This window comes from Anabrus simplex, chromosome 1 (genome assembly GCF_040414725.1).
Source record: "Anabrus simplex isolate iqAnaSimp1 chromosome 1, ASM4041472v1, whole genome shotgun sequence".
In the NCBI taxonomy this organism is placed as follows: Eukaryota; Metazoa; Arthropoda; class Insecta; order Orthoptera; family Tettigoniidae; genus Anabrus; species Anabrus simplex.
Window position 1 is genome coordinate 26,271,135 of NC_090265.1, and position 12,649 is coordinate 26,283,783.

General features: G+C 41.1%; 1 protein-coding gene across 2 annotated transcripts in view; it reads left to right on the forward strand.

Moving 5' to 3' along the window:
• Positions 1-12,649, forward strand: part of LOC136883508 (zinc finger MYND domain-containing protein 11) — a 313,597-nt gene that overhangs the window by 194,662 nt on the left and 106,286 nt on the right. For both annotated transcript variants that reach the window (XM_067155881.2, XM_068229918.1), the window contains exon 12: positions 7,743-7,898. In XM_067155881.2, coding sequence (XP_067011982.1) covers positions 7,743-7,898 — 156 coding nt within the window. The remainder of the gene's footprint in view (positions 1-7,742; positions 7,899-12,649) is intronic.

Below are 12,649 nucleotides of genomic sequence, written 5' to 3' on the forward strand. Positions count from 1 at the left end.
GTGGCCGAGAAATTACGCGCCGGGTAACGACGATTTATGCTGCCGATAGCGCTACCTGGGAGTGGTCGGACGGAAACATCCTTTTACGCGGAGGGCAAATTACGCGCTACTTTACCAGTAGGTGGTAGAACCGGCCCTGAATAGCACAAGGTTACCATGTGCTTATTTGGAAAAGAGAATAACAGGTAGAAGACCAGCTGGAAGACCAAGAAGAAGATGGATGGACCAACTGAGGGAAGACGTGGAGAGAAGAGGATGGAATTGGGAATCTGTCTTGGACAACGAAATGTTTTTGAATAGGCAACTTTGGAAGACGCTCGTTTTCAAACACCCTACCCGGCTCGCTGGAAGGGCAAACCGATGATGATGATGATGACTACCACTCGGAACAGTAGCTGGCATTATGCGGATCTTCAACAAAACGTGTACGTAAATATCAGTAGGGCCAACTAGTGAACAACAAACCGGGAAGATGAAAAGGGCTGGGAACCTACCAAAGGCATGGACATGGCTTAGATAGCGGATTCCGAAATAAATGGCCGTGATCCTTAGATTTGAAGAATATTATTTACCAAATAATTTTACAAATACATTTCACATACAATTCCAAGTCACGAGCTATAAGTTCAGTGATATACATAGCTTATTTCGTAGCAGTGTAAATTCAAATTTCAAATCAACTATACATCTATTTACCAAAGCAGTTTTACAATGCAATATACAGTGATGTGAAAAAGGTTATCCAAAACTTAGCGTACCCTAAAGTGATGCAGAACTACCAGAGGCAAACCCCAAGGGAAATAATATTAAACTACATTCTACATATTTTAGTGAAACAAGAAATGGGAATGCCTCGGAAACGAACAGGTAACCCCAGCAGAAAAACTAAGGCGTCATAAGTAACTAATTTGGTGAATCTAGGCGAGGTTAGGGCAGACTCCTGTATGAAAAGCAAATCGGAACATTACGGAAATTTTAGCAGGAACGGAATTCAAGAGTGCTTACCCGAGGAGAGTGCCATCCCGGAAACCGGGGGACGTCAACCAGATAGGCTGCTCGCAGACAGATAGACCCAGACCGACAGATTTCAGGATACAGACTTCATTCGAACACTGCCTCGCTCACTATATATAGGAATTACTGGCCTTGGAGGCAGCCAATCAGCGTGCACGAGTTCCCTATCGCCACCTAGACTCACCTATCACAACCTTACTTTTGATCGCAAACTTTGACTAACATTCTAGAATACGACTGATCGCGAATGTCGTATTTCCAGAACAGTCAGAAATATTTTCTAGAATACATTACAAACAAAGTAACACACCCTGTACAAAAGTTACATAACTTTCTGGATCTTTCCAGGAACTATAGACAATTTTACTATTTACAAATGCCTATGTCACAACATTATACAGTACAGGTTAGGTCAATAAAAATAAAACATCATATCGTATTTTACAAACAGTCTTCAAAAAAATACATTCCACTCGCATTACATAGTTCACTTGTAACATCATTGACGGTGCAGTCAAAAATCTCTGCAGAACTATTGCACTACTGCAGGTTAAAATCAGTAAAATAAACACTTTCCACTAGATTCACTTGGAAGAAGCCGACAATACAAATTGGTGCAACTTCGCCTTCAGAAAATCATTGGAAAAAGTTACGAGGATGGTTTGAAAAATTCTCTGAATCACCGCTAGATGTCAGTGCTAGAGCAACGAGGTTCCCGCGCGATAATCGCACATCCTTTGTGAGTGAACATGTGGTGCATCAGTGCTCTAGCTGCAGGAGTGTGGTAGTGACGACTCTTTGTTGTTGTTCCCGCGTAGTGATTTGTGACAATGGAAAAAACTGAGATTCGAGCAGTGATTAAATACTAATTAATAAATATTGTTGTATATTTGTGATATATGCTGACTACCTACTACTAAAGTGTATATAGAAACCCAAATGTCTACCAGAAGACTGATATGAAAGCAAAGGAAATTCATGCCGACTTTCAGAACACACTGGGGGACTCTGTTCCTTCATTTTCAACTGTTGCCAGGTGGACCAGCGAGTTTGAATTTGGTCGGGAGAGCTTGGATGATGATCCGCGTAGTGGACGGCCAAAAAGTGTAACGACCCAAGAATTTGTCGCAAAAGTGCATAAAACGGTCATGGAGGATCGTCGACTGAAAGTGCAGGAGATTACTGAAGCTGTAGGGATGTCTTCTGAACGGGTATATTATATTTTAACCGAAGAATTGGGTATGAAAAAATTATCCGCAAGATGGGTGCCGCGGCTCTTGACATTGGACAATAAACGCACCAGATTGGGAATGTCCGAACAAAGTCTGGCCCGTTTTCAGTGCAACCAACAAGATTTTTTGCGCCGGTTTGTGACTACAGATGAAACTTGGGTCCACTACTATACCACTACTATACCCCAGAGACAAAACAGCAGTCAAAGCAGTGGAAACATGCTGATTCACCACCATAAAAGAAAGCAAAGGCAGTGCGTTCGACCGGAAAGGTCATGGCCTCAGTTTTCTGGGATGCAAAAGGCATTCTGCTGATAGATTTTCTTCCTACTGGCTAAACAATTACGGGGCAATACTATGCAAACCTCCTAGACCAACTACAGGAAAAGATACGCGAAACAAGGCCTGGTTTGGCAAGGTAAAAAGGTCATCCTTCATCAGGACAGCACTCCACTGCACACAAGTGTTATTGCCATGGCAAAACTTCATGAACTGGGGTACGAATTGTTGCCACATCCACCTTATTCACCTGATTTGGCACCATCAGATTTTCATCTATTCCCCAAGCTGAAAATTTTCCTCGGTGGACGGAGATTTTCTACAAGGGAAGAACTGACAGCCGAATTGGAGAGGTATTTTGCAGGCCTGGAGGAATCTCATTTTCGAGATGGAATCAAGGCATTGGAACATCGCTGGACCAAATGCATTAGTCTACAGGGAGACTATGTTGAAAAATAAAAGCAGTTCCACTGAGGTAAAATACGTAATTCTAGTACATTCTGAGAACTTTTCAAACCACCTAGTAACAAAAATCCATTACAGATTACTTCAAATAAATTCAGTCTCACGCATTGAGTTCAATTTATTGTATTATATAAGCACTGTTTTTGTCTGACTCTTTGGTTGAATGGTTTGCGTTGAGGCCTTTGGTTCAAATGGCCCTGGGTTTGATTCCTGGCCTGGTTGGGGATTTTAATCGCGTCTGATTAATTCTTCTGGCACTGGAACTGAGTGTTTGTGTTTATCCCAACACTTTTCTCTTCATATTCAGACAACACACCGCACTACCAACCACCAAAGAAACGTGCAGTAGTGATTACATCCCTCCATAAGGGACATGCGGTCTTAAAACAGGGCCAAATCCAGACATGGAACTTAGTTTGCACCTTCAACCCACAGGTGTGGGGGAAAAGCTTGCTCAGCATTGCCCAGCTGATCGCTCCCAGACATGTAAGCTGTACCACAAATACGCCGCAATATCTAATGAAATAGTGGTAGTAGTGGATGTAGCTGAGCCTAAAATATATCATTGTACTTATTTGTTTATCTTTATTTTCAGTTGGCACTGTTGTGTGTTATAAAATCAGTATGGAAGTTGTCATACCCATATTGTTTATTGTTATTCTTTGCGAAGTGTCACGTTGCTTCTCAGCTGATTAACCGCATTTATCATTTGTACAACCGCTAGTGCTATCCTTGTACTTTTATTAATGCTATTTCATGGATACAGCAGAAAATATACTTCTATTAGGAAATTATATATATAATTTTATACAGTGTTTAGGATAATTTTCTGCCTAGCAGCTAGAACTCCTTTTTCTGCCGTTTTTCAATATACTGTACAGTAGAACATCCACAAGACTAAAAAATCATGTCTTTATAAACAAGTGCCATAGTAAGCGAGATTCATATTATCAGTCTTAGTGAGGTGGAAAATGAAAAATACAGTAACATAAATAGGCTTAGTTTGGATTTATAGTTAGTGGGACGTAAAGCCAATACTATTAGTTGAGATTTATGTACTCATTTTTAAGCATACCCTGAACACAATAAAATACGTGTACAACTATAAATACAGTATTCTGTATTAAAACAGTTTGTCCAATACTCACTAGACTTCTTTACTTAGGAGTGAAGTAATCAGTCATTTTGCTCTGTTGTCTCCTGCTTGCCCAATACACACTTTCTAAATTATGCTCTGTGTTCATTATTTCATTAGTAATGTCACTGCTCCCTACCCTAGCTTCATAGAAAATGTTCACAATTCTAATGGCTTCTAAAGCATCACTCACTGTTGGGACAGGCACTATACTTCATCTCCTTCCTGCACTTCATTGTCACTGTGGCCGTTATTCTTCATTTCATTTACAATGTCGTCTTCAGTTTGCAATTCGCTTGTAACTAGGTGATCATCTATTGTTGCTTATGTTTCATAGTCACACCGATTAAGCATATCACAATTGGTTTCTCACAGAAATGCAGATAACGGCAGATCATCACTGTCATCGAATGGATCTTCAGTTTTGGCAGCATTTATTTCTTTGGTTGATGATATTCCGGCATGGTGGAAACAGTTCCTGATAGTTTTGCTAGTGACTCGTTTCGATGCTTTTGTAATGCATCTGATTACATCTGCAGGGTCTCTCATATAAACCCAGACCAAACGCACAGTGTTTGTACTGTCTGCAATATGCATACCTGCCAACCCTACCAATTTACCCAGAAACTTTCCATTTTTTAACTTGTCTTCCGATTTTCGAATTTATTTTTACTTCCTATTTTTGACCAATATAACCGCCAGTACAGTCAATACTCTTCCCCTACGATTAAGTATAAATTCTTATGTGCTTGTGTAATTTACACAACCTCATTTGCAAGCGTATTCATTTGATGTTTTATTTCGCTAGTGTTTCGTCCGTCGCCTTCATGTATTGTGTTTCCTGCTCACCACAGCAGCGCGTGTGCTTTACAGCTGGGGATTTGGGATGGAAATCGTCCTGCAAGCAAGGGAGGCTCGCACGTGCTTGCGACTCAGTTAATCGGGGCGAAAGAATAAGTTTGTTTTGTGTGGTTCGTGCGCTGTTAAAAATCGTTTCTGTGCGTAGTTTCGTTGGAGTTGTAGGCCGCGTGTTTTTTCTTGCGTTTCTGTTCCCCCCGATTGTCAACATCGTATGTTAATAATGTATGAGACATATTGAAGTGTTTTGTATGTGATACTTACGCGTATTTCGGTGCATAATTTTAATGAGTTGAATGTATTTCAGGGAGTTGTGTCGGTGACAGTTTCTGGTATTTTCTCTTCATGTTATGGCCAAAAAATATAACAAACGTTATCTGCAAGTGTTCAGAGATAGCTGTAAATTTCCGTTCATTTTATAGTCTAAATAAAGGAAACTATTATGCATTTTGTTGCATGTGTCACTGTGATATATATTATTCGTATGTGTCATTAATGAGAATGACTACGTACATTTTCTTGTAACAATTTTATGTTCTCTTAGTTTAAGATTTTAAATTTAATGGTCAATTCGCATTGTAACTGTAGATATGTATGCCTTTTATCTTGTCCTTTTCTCACCGAGACCGTGGCGCAGTATACGTGATAAAATCCAAGAATTTAAAAAATCTTCCTATTTTTCATTTCTAAAAGTTGGCAGGTATGAATATGGGAGGTGCACGCATAGTTCTTGACCTTGCAAGCAGTCTGCGCATGTTCAACCTGGCAAGCATGAGTCTCCAATCGAATCTCAGCTGTTAACATGGTGAGACAGTTATCATTACAACACCGTATTTTCGTATGTAAAAGTTATTTTAAGCAAGAGTTGGCTCAACGGGTACGCGATGCATTTGTTCAGCAATTTCCTGGTGAAGTGCCATCTTCACAGCACAGATTCACGTAATTGTAAATAAATTTGAAACTACTAGCTCAGTTCTCAATAAACAAAAACATGTGCGCACAAACAGTTTTAACAGAGGAAAAGCTAGATTACATTGGTGCAAATCTTGAACGGTCACCAAATAAATCGCTGACAAAATGAGCACACAAGTAGGGGTTTCAGTTTCTTCTGCACACAGAGCTACAAAGCTGTTACACATCAAACCGTACAGGTTTACAGGGGCCTATGGTTTAAAACCTGCTGATCCAGCCACAAGAGAGAAATATTGTGAATCTTACCTTGCCTTATTCAGTGATCTTTTATTTGACACATAGCTTGAGTTCCTTTCATACGAGGTCTGGTTTCATCTTTATGGTTGTGTGAAGTCATAACTCTCGCTATTGGTGTGCAGAAAATTCTAATGGTGTTTATGAAATCCCTCGTTATGATAGGAAGATTGGTGTTTGGTGTGCTGTTAGTGCAAGACAAATAATTGGCCCTATTTTTTTAGATGACAATAAATGCAGATAGGTACCAAGATGACATTTTGATGCCATTCTTCCATCAGTTAAAGGAAGAAGAAGAAGAAGAAGAAGAAGAAGAAGAAGAAGAAGAAGAAGAAGAAGAAGAAGAAGAAGAAGAAGAAGAAGAAGAAGAAGAAGAAGAAGAAGAAGAAGAAGAAGAAGAAGAAGAAGAAGAATCACATGGGTGGTTTCAACAAGGTCGGTGAGGTGGCTATACAATTCCTAATCACTGGATTGCATACCTCACTTCCAAACCTCCCTGTGGAGTGAGGTCATATGGCTCTGTTAACGGTGATTTTTATATTCACTGGGGACGTTAGGTCTTGAACAGACCCCTTGGTGTTATATGACAGGAGTAGGCTGTGGGTTAACACTGCATTCCTCATTATCTACACAATGCATAACATGCAGTCATCACACTGGACACATAAATGCAAGCCCTTGTCCCGTTCCTCTACGGGGTCGGTTATAAGGTGAGATGAATCTGTCGTGGCAGGTTTTTTATGATCGGATGCCCTTCCTGACGTCAACCTCATTAGAGGAGTTAATGAGATTAAATGAATGACATGATATATGGTAGTAGAAAGGGAGAGGGTGAAACCCAGTGCCGGCACATAGCCTAGTCCTGTCGAATAGCACCAAGGTGTCTGCTCAAGGCTTAACGTCACCATCCGATAGATGAATCACTCCATATGAGCACTGCCGAGAGGTTTGGAATTTAATCCAGGCTTTTGGCACGCAATCTAGTGATTAGAAATTGTATACCCCCACCTCCCCTACCCTGCCGGCCAACATTCTGACGGTCAAAGGTTTTTTCGACCAACGGGACTCGAACCGGCTAACCACGATGTCGAACCGTTTAGACTTCAACGCCTTAGCGATCATGGCCACCAGGCGGGCTTAAATGCACACTTGCATAATATGTTTAATTTATCTTAAGTTTCTATAAAGAGATCAAGTTAAAAATAGGATGTAGAAATCTGCGCCCTAAAAATGCCTTTAGCTTATCTAGTTCTTAAGCAGTAATTGCTAATACTGCTTCCATCCATTTATAAATTATGTACACACCAATCAGAAACTACAACATAGGTTATTAGGTAGATTCTGCACACAGCCTGGTGTTCCAAGCCCCCCTACATGAAGGAATGTTAAGTAGGTACTTCCCATGTTTTATTCCTTTAATTTGTTTTCCATTGACCAAGTCAAGGATTTATATACTTATGATTTAATTAATTTAGTTTACAGCGCATCAGATCATTGCTATAATGTAAAATAATTTAATTGCACATGTTAATTTGAACTTTATTTGATTACAGGATGGTCTGTCGCAGGAAGCGTTGGTATCGTCATCCTGTCAGGAGCCTCGTACTCGTTCCATCTTGACACAGACGCCGCCACGATTTCTGAAGGGAAAATTGGCTACGAAGGATGTAGAGAAACCAAGTAAAGATAGTAAAGATGCAATAGAAAAGGTGGGTTGTTCTATGCACCCTTGTTTACATGAATGTGCAGTAATTTGTTCATGGTATATACCGGGCGAGTTGGCCGTGCGGTTAGGGGCGCACAGCTGTGAGGTCGCATCCGGGAGATAGTGGGTTAGAACCCACTGTCGGCAACCCTGAAGATGGCTTTCCATGGTTTCTCATTTTCTTGCCAGGCAAATGCTGGGGCTGTACCTTAAGGCCACGGCCACTTCCTTCCCATTCTTAGGCCTTTCCTGTCCCATCGTCGCCATAAGACCTATCTGTGTCGGTGCAACGTAAAGCAACTAGGAATAAAAAAATTGAGAACAAATCTCTGAAACTGTTGAATAATATTTTATGGCATAAAGCAAGGGTGACATTAAAGCAAGTTATTAAAGTGTGATGTTAAATATCTATGCCTAAAATCTGTTATTGCAGAGACTTTATTGAAGGACAATATTATTTTGCTAAGTAAGAGGATAATACACTAAAACCTTTTTTAGAATTATGGTAGCACACTAATACAGTACTATATGTAAAATGAAGTTGCACTTTTAAGGTTTAGTTCTTGCAAAAGAAATAAGTGTTCGCTACTTCCTTCTTTCTTTCATTTAACTGTTCAACTACATCAGTGACAGTGATCAGGTGATGAATCATAGCAAAATCAGTGGAATGTTTCTCTAAATACACCTGTATTTTCTTTAAACTTTCCTTGTATTTGAAGGAACTGGAAAGTCATTACAGTCAGCCTCATCTTCAGAGTCTGAATCGTCGTCATGATGTGCAGTCTTTGGTATGTCTTTATTGCTTATTTCCTCAAAGGTAGACAATTGATTGTCTATAGATAAAAATTCTTATGTTGTTAAAGGGTGTTCGGCAAGGCACAGGTTTTGAAGTATTTTAATGCAATTCTGAGTTGTTCTTCAGCATTGTCATCATTTAAGCAACTCTTCTGAGGAGGGATCAAACCTGTATGGCTCTTGCAGTTCTTAATTGTCGTTGATGTGACTTCATTCCACGAATGCTGTATCATGAAGAGCGCATCCTAAAGTGACAGGCATCAGTATTAATGCACTCCATAATGTTCTTGACCTGATGACTGTGGTAATGTGCTTCAAAGCATTTTATGACTCCAGCATGTAGAGGATGAAGGATTCCTGTGCAGTTAGGTGGTATGAATTCAAATGTTACATTGCTGAGCAGCTCTGTTTCGAGACAAATTGTGTTATCAAGGATAAGTAAGGCATGCCTCTTTTCCCTCATCATGGCTTCATTGAAATCCCATAACCAGGTTATGAATTCAGTTGCAGTCATCAATACTTTTTTGTTGTGACGGTAGATGACATATAAATTACGATTAAGACTGTTGAAGCATCGTGGTCGAGAAGCTTTCCCAATGACAGTTAATTTTTTTTGTCACTGCCATCAGCATTTGTGAAAAAAGATAGAGCAATCCTTTCCTTGGCTTTCCTGGAACCTTTTACGGATGCAGAAGAAAATTGTCTTATCGGGCTGCATTCTGAAAAATAAATCACTTTCGTTCATGTTCTAAACATTTTCCAAGGGATATTTGTTGATTATATAGCACAATCTTCTCCTTCCGTTAGACACGTTGTTGTCCTCAACTTCACCTGTTTCGCCTTGCTGGAAGGCCACACCTATGTTTAAAACTTGCCAACCATCTGTTACTGTACTGAAAATCCTTTATTCCCATTTTGTGACTAAACTTTTGCTTTTTTTATAATTACCGTGTCCATACCTGCCAAGTATTCGGGTTTTTCCGTAAAATGTACGGATTTTTTGTGTCTTTTACGGTTGTACAGATGAACAATGTTGTACGGATTTTGAATATCCATGCTTGGTTTCGCTTTTTGCGGTCAAATCCGATTTGACTTTCGATAGTAGCTGGTAATATGAGATGCAACATTTGAATTTCGACCGGTAAATGTATCGATTATCACCGTGCTTTTGTCACCTGTTTGACCTCAACTGCTACTTCATTCAATGAGATGTTCCCAAACAAGTAGCAAGCTGCAATTTTGAAGAAAAGATCCATGAAAATTAGCAGGCTGTGAATATACAGGGTTATTCACCTAACACGTTACACAGAAATAACTTCTAAACCATTAAAGATATCGGCATTCCGTTTTCATATTTGTAAATGGTACGCAGGGTCTTGTAAAATAATGTGCTACTTAGTATCATGGGGTGATTAATAACCAAGATATTGATACTAACTCCATATTTTCAAATGGAACGGCACAAATTCATACAGCTGTCCTAAAAGTTTAACTGCGTGCAAGTTCAAATATGTAAGTATTTTTAAAATCGGACAAGTACTTTTTGAGATATAAATAAGAGCAGGAAGTGCGGTTTTGCATGTCGTATCAAACGGCGCGAAGTCGGGCAAGGACATATTGACGCGCAAGCAGTTTCCTGGGAGTTAGTTGAGCCACAGAACGGATACCAGGCATGTACTGTAAACATAATGTGATGTACCGTAACATACACTGGGTGTGCAACGTTATTGTATGACTGGCAAACACACAACGGGGAAGGGAGATTAAAGTTGTTTTGTTTTGACATCCATGTGTAACAGGTTGCGGTCAGTTTAGCATCTTTTCCCATGGATGGAAATGGGAAGGATTTGGAAAGGACATCAGCCTGGCCTATCCCAAAGGTACCTATCCGGCATTTGCCTGGTGTTGCACATGGGACACCATGAAAATCACTTTCAGGTTGAGCGAGGCAGGACTCGAACCTGCGCTCTTCCGAATGCATGCTATTACAGTCGCGCTTCAGCTCCGCGGAGATTAATGCGTGTAAAATAATAATAGTGTTGCTGCCATTTCACCACGATCAGCTCTGAACATCCCACATAATAATTCGAGCTGTTTGTCCCCTAATGTGTAACCTATCCCAACCCAAATAATCCAGCATTAGTAACACTGCTCCTTCACCTGAAATAACCCAGAACAAAACGAGGTGCGCTTTGTACTACACACCCCCAAGCAAACGGGGTTACATGACCACGCTGTCAAAGCTCCAGAAATGAAATAACAAACAGCCACTCTTCTCCGCAGCCTGTCGAGTTTCTTAATCACGTGTAGCGGCTAGCATTCGTAGCTGTCGCTGCGGTGGTCCGGGTTCAATACCTGGCTCTGATAAGTAATTCATTTCTGGATGGAGGGCTGGAACGGGGTACACTCAGCCTCATGAGGCAAAACGGAGAAGAGGTGGGTTCGGTACCCATCTCAGCTATCCTAAAAGTGTTTACATGGTTTTCCACCGCTGCTCCAGGCAAACGTCGGGGTGGTTCCTTACGACAACTGCCGCCTCCGTCCCGATTCCTCACCTGAATTACAAATACAGTACACTACTACAGACACCACAATAACAGAGGTTATCAGACACATTCTAACAGGCATTCAGTACATACACACGCACGCACACGCACATGGGGCTACACGACCACGATGTCCAAGTTCCGGAAATGAAATAACTACTACTATTCTCTGTACCCCTTAGAGTGTCTTAATCACATACGTCTGGAGAGGAACCCTAACAATAAGATGCATTAATGGAAGTGCGACCGTATAAGTATTACTGTTCTGGAGTAGACTTAGTGTTTGAAAATGTGGATGTTGTCATGCAATCTCAGTGTGAATGACGCACGTCCTGCAAACAAATGGAAATAGTAAGGTAAGGTAGTGTAGCTGCTATCAGAGGGCGTAGGAGGGGAAGGTCTTGCTTTTCTAGAAGGAGCTCTTCCGGTGTTTTGTGTTATGTTTATTTCTCAACTCATACAGTAGTATGTAATGTACACTAAAACCAGTGACAATTATAGCTTTCATTAAATTCCTTTCAGGGCAAAGTACTCATTTTATTCCTTTTAAACACATCAAACCTCCCTGTCCTGTCATGAATTCGCCTGTCATACACACTTTGCAAACCCATTATATTTGTACGAGGTGCTTACATGCCTGGTATCCATTCTGTGGCTGAACGCACTCCCAGGAAACTGCTTGCGCATCAATATGTCCTTGCCCGACTTCATGCTGTCTGATGCGGCATGCAAAACAGCGCATCCTGTTCGTATTTATATCTCAAAAAGTACTTGTCCGATTTTAAAAGTACTTACATATTTAAACTTGTACGCAGTTGAACTTTTAGGCCAGCTGTATGAATTTGTGCTGTTCCATTTAAAACTCCACGAACCTGCTACGCAGGCGTAGCAGGGGAAGAGGTGATACTCCCACGTGGTGCGTCCCAGGTGGCGGATAGGGGGGTCCTAACCGGCTTGCCGGCGGACTTGAGTGAAATAAAATACCTCTCGCGGACCAAACACACCCCCCCTGTGGATGGGGGAGGCAGACGAATAATACACCCACGGTATCCCCTTCCTGTCGTGAGAGGAGACTAAAAGGGGCAACCAAGGGATGATTGGATTAGAACCATGAAACTACTTTTGATTAGTACCATCACGCGCGGAACACCCTCGGTCGCTTTTACTTGCGAGTAGTACCATTCTGTTAGGTACTCCATATTTTTGTGATTCGTAGCACTCGAGTGGGGTTCATTGTGGGTTTCCAGTACCCGTGAGTCGTGCCCGTGTGTGCAACACCACAGGTCTGGGCTTTGCCTGTGAGTTGTACCCGTGTGAGCGACACCACGCGTCTGGGCATAGCCTGTGAGTTGTACCACTATACGAGCAGGTCTGCGTTGCCAGTGATTAGTACCCACTATGTGAAGAAAACCAC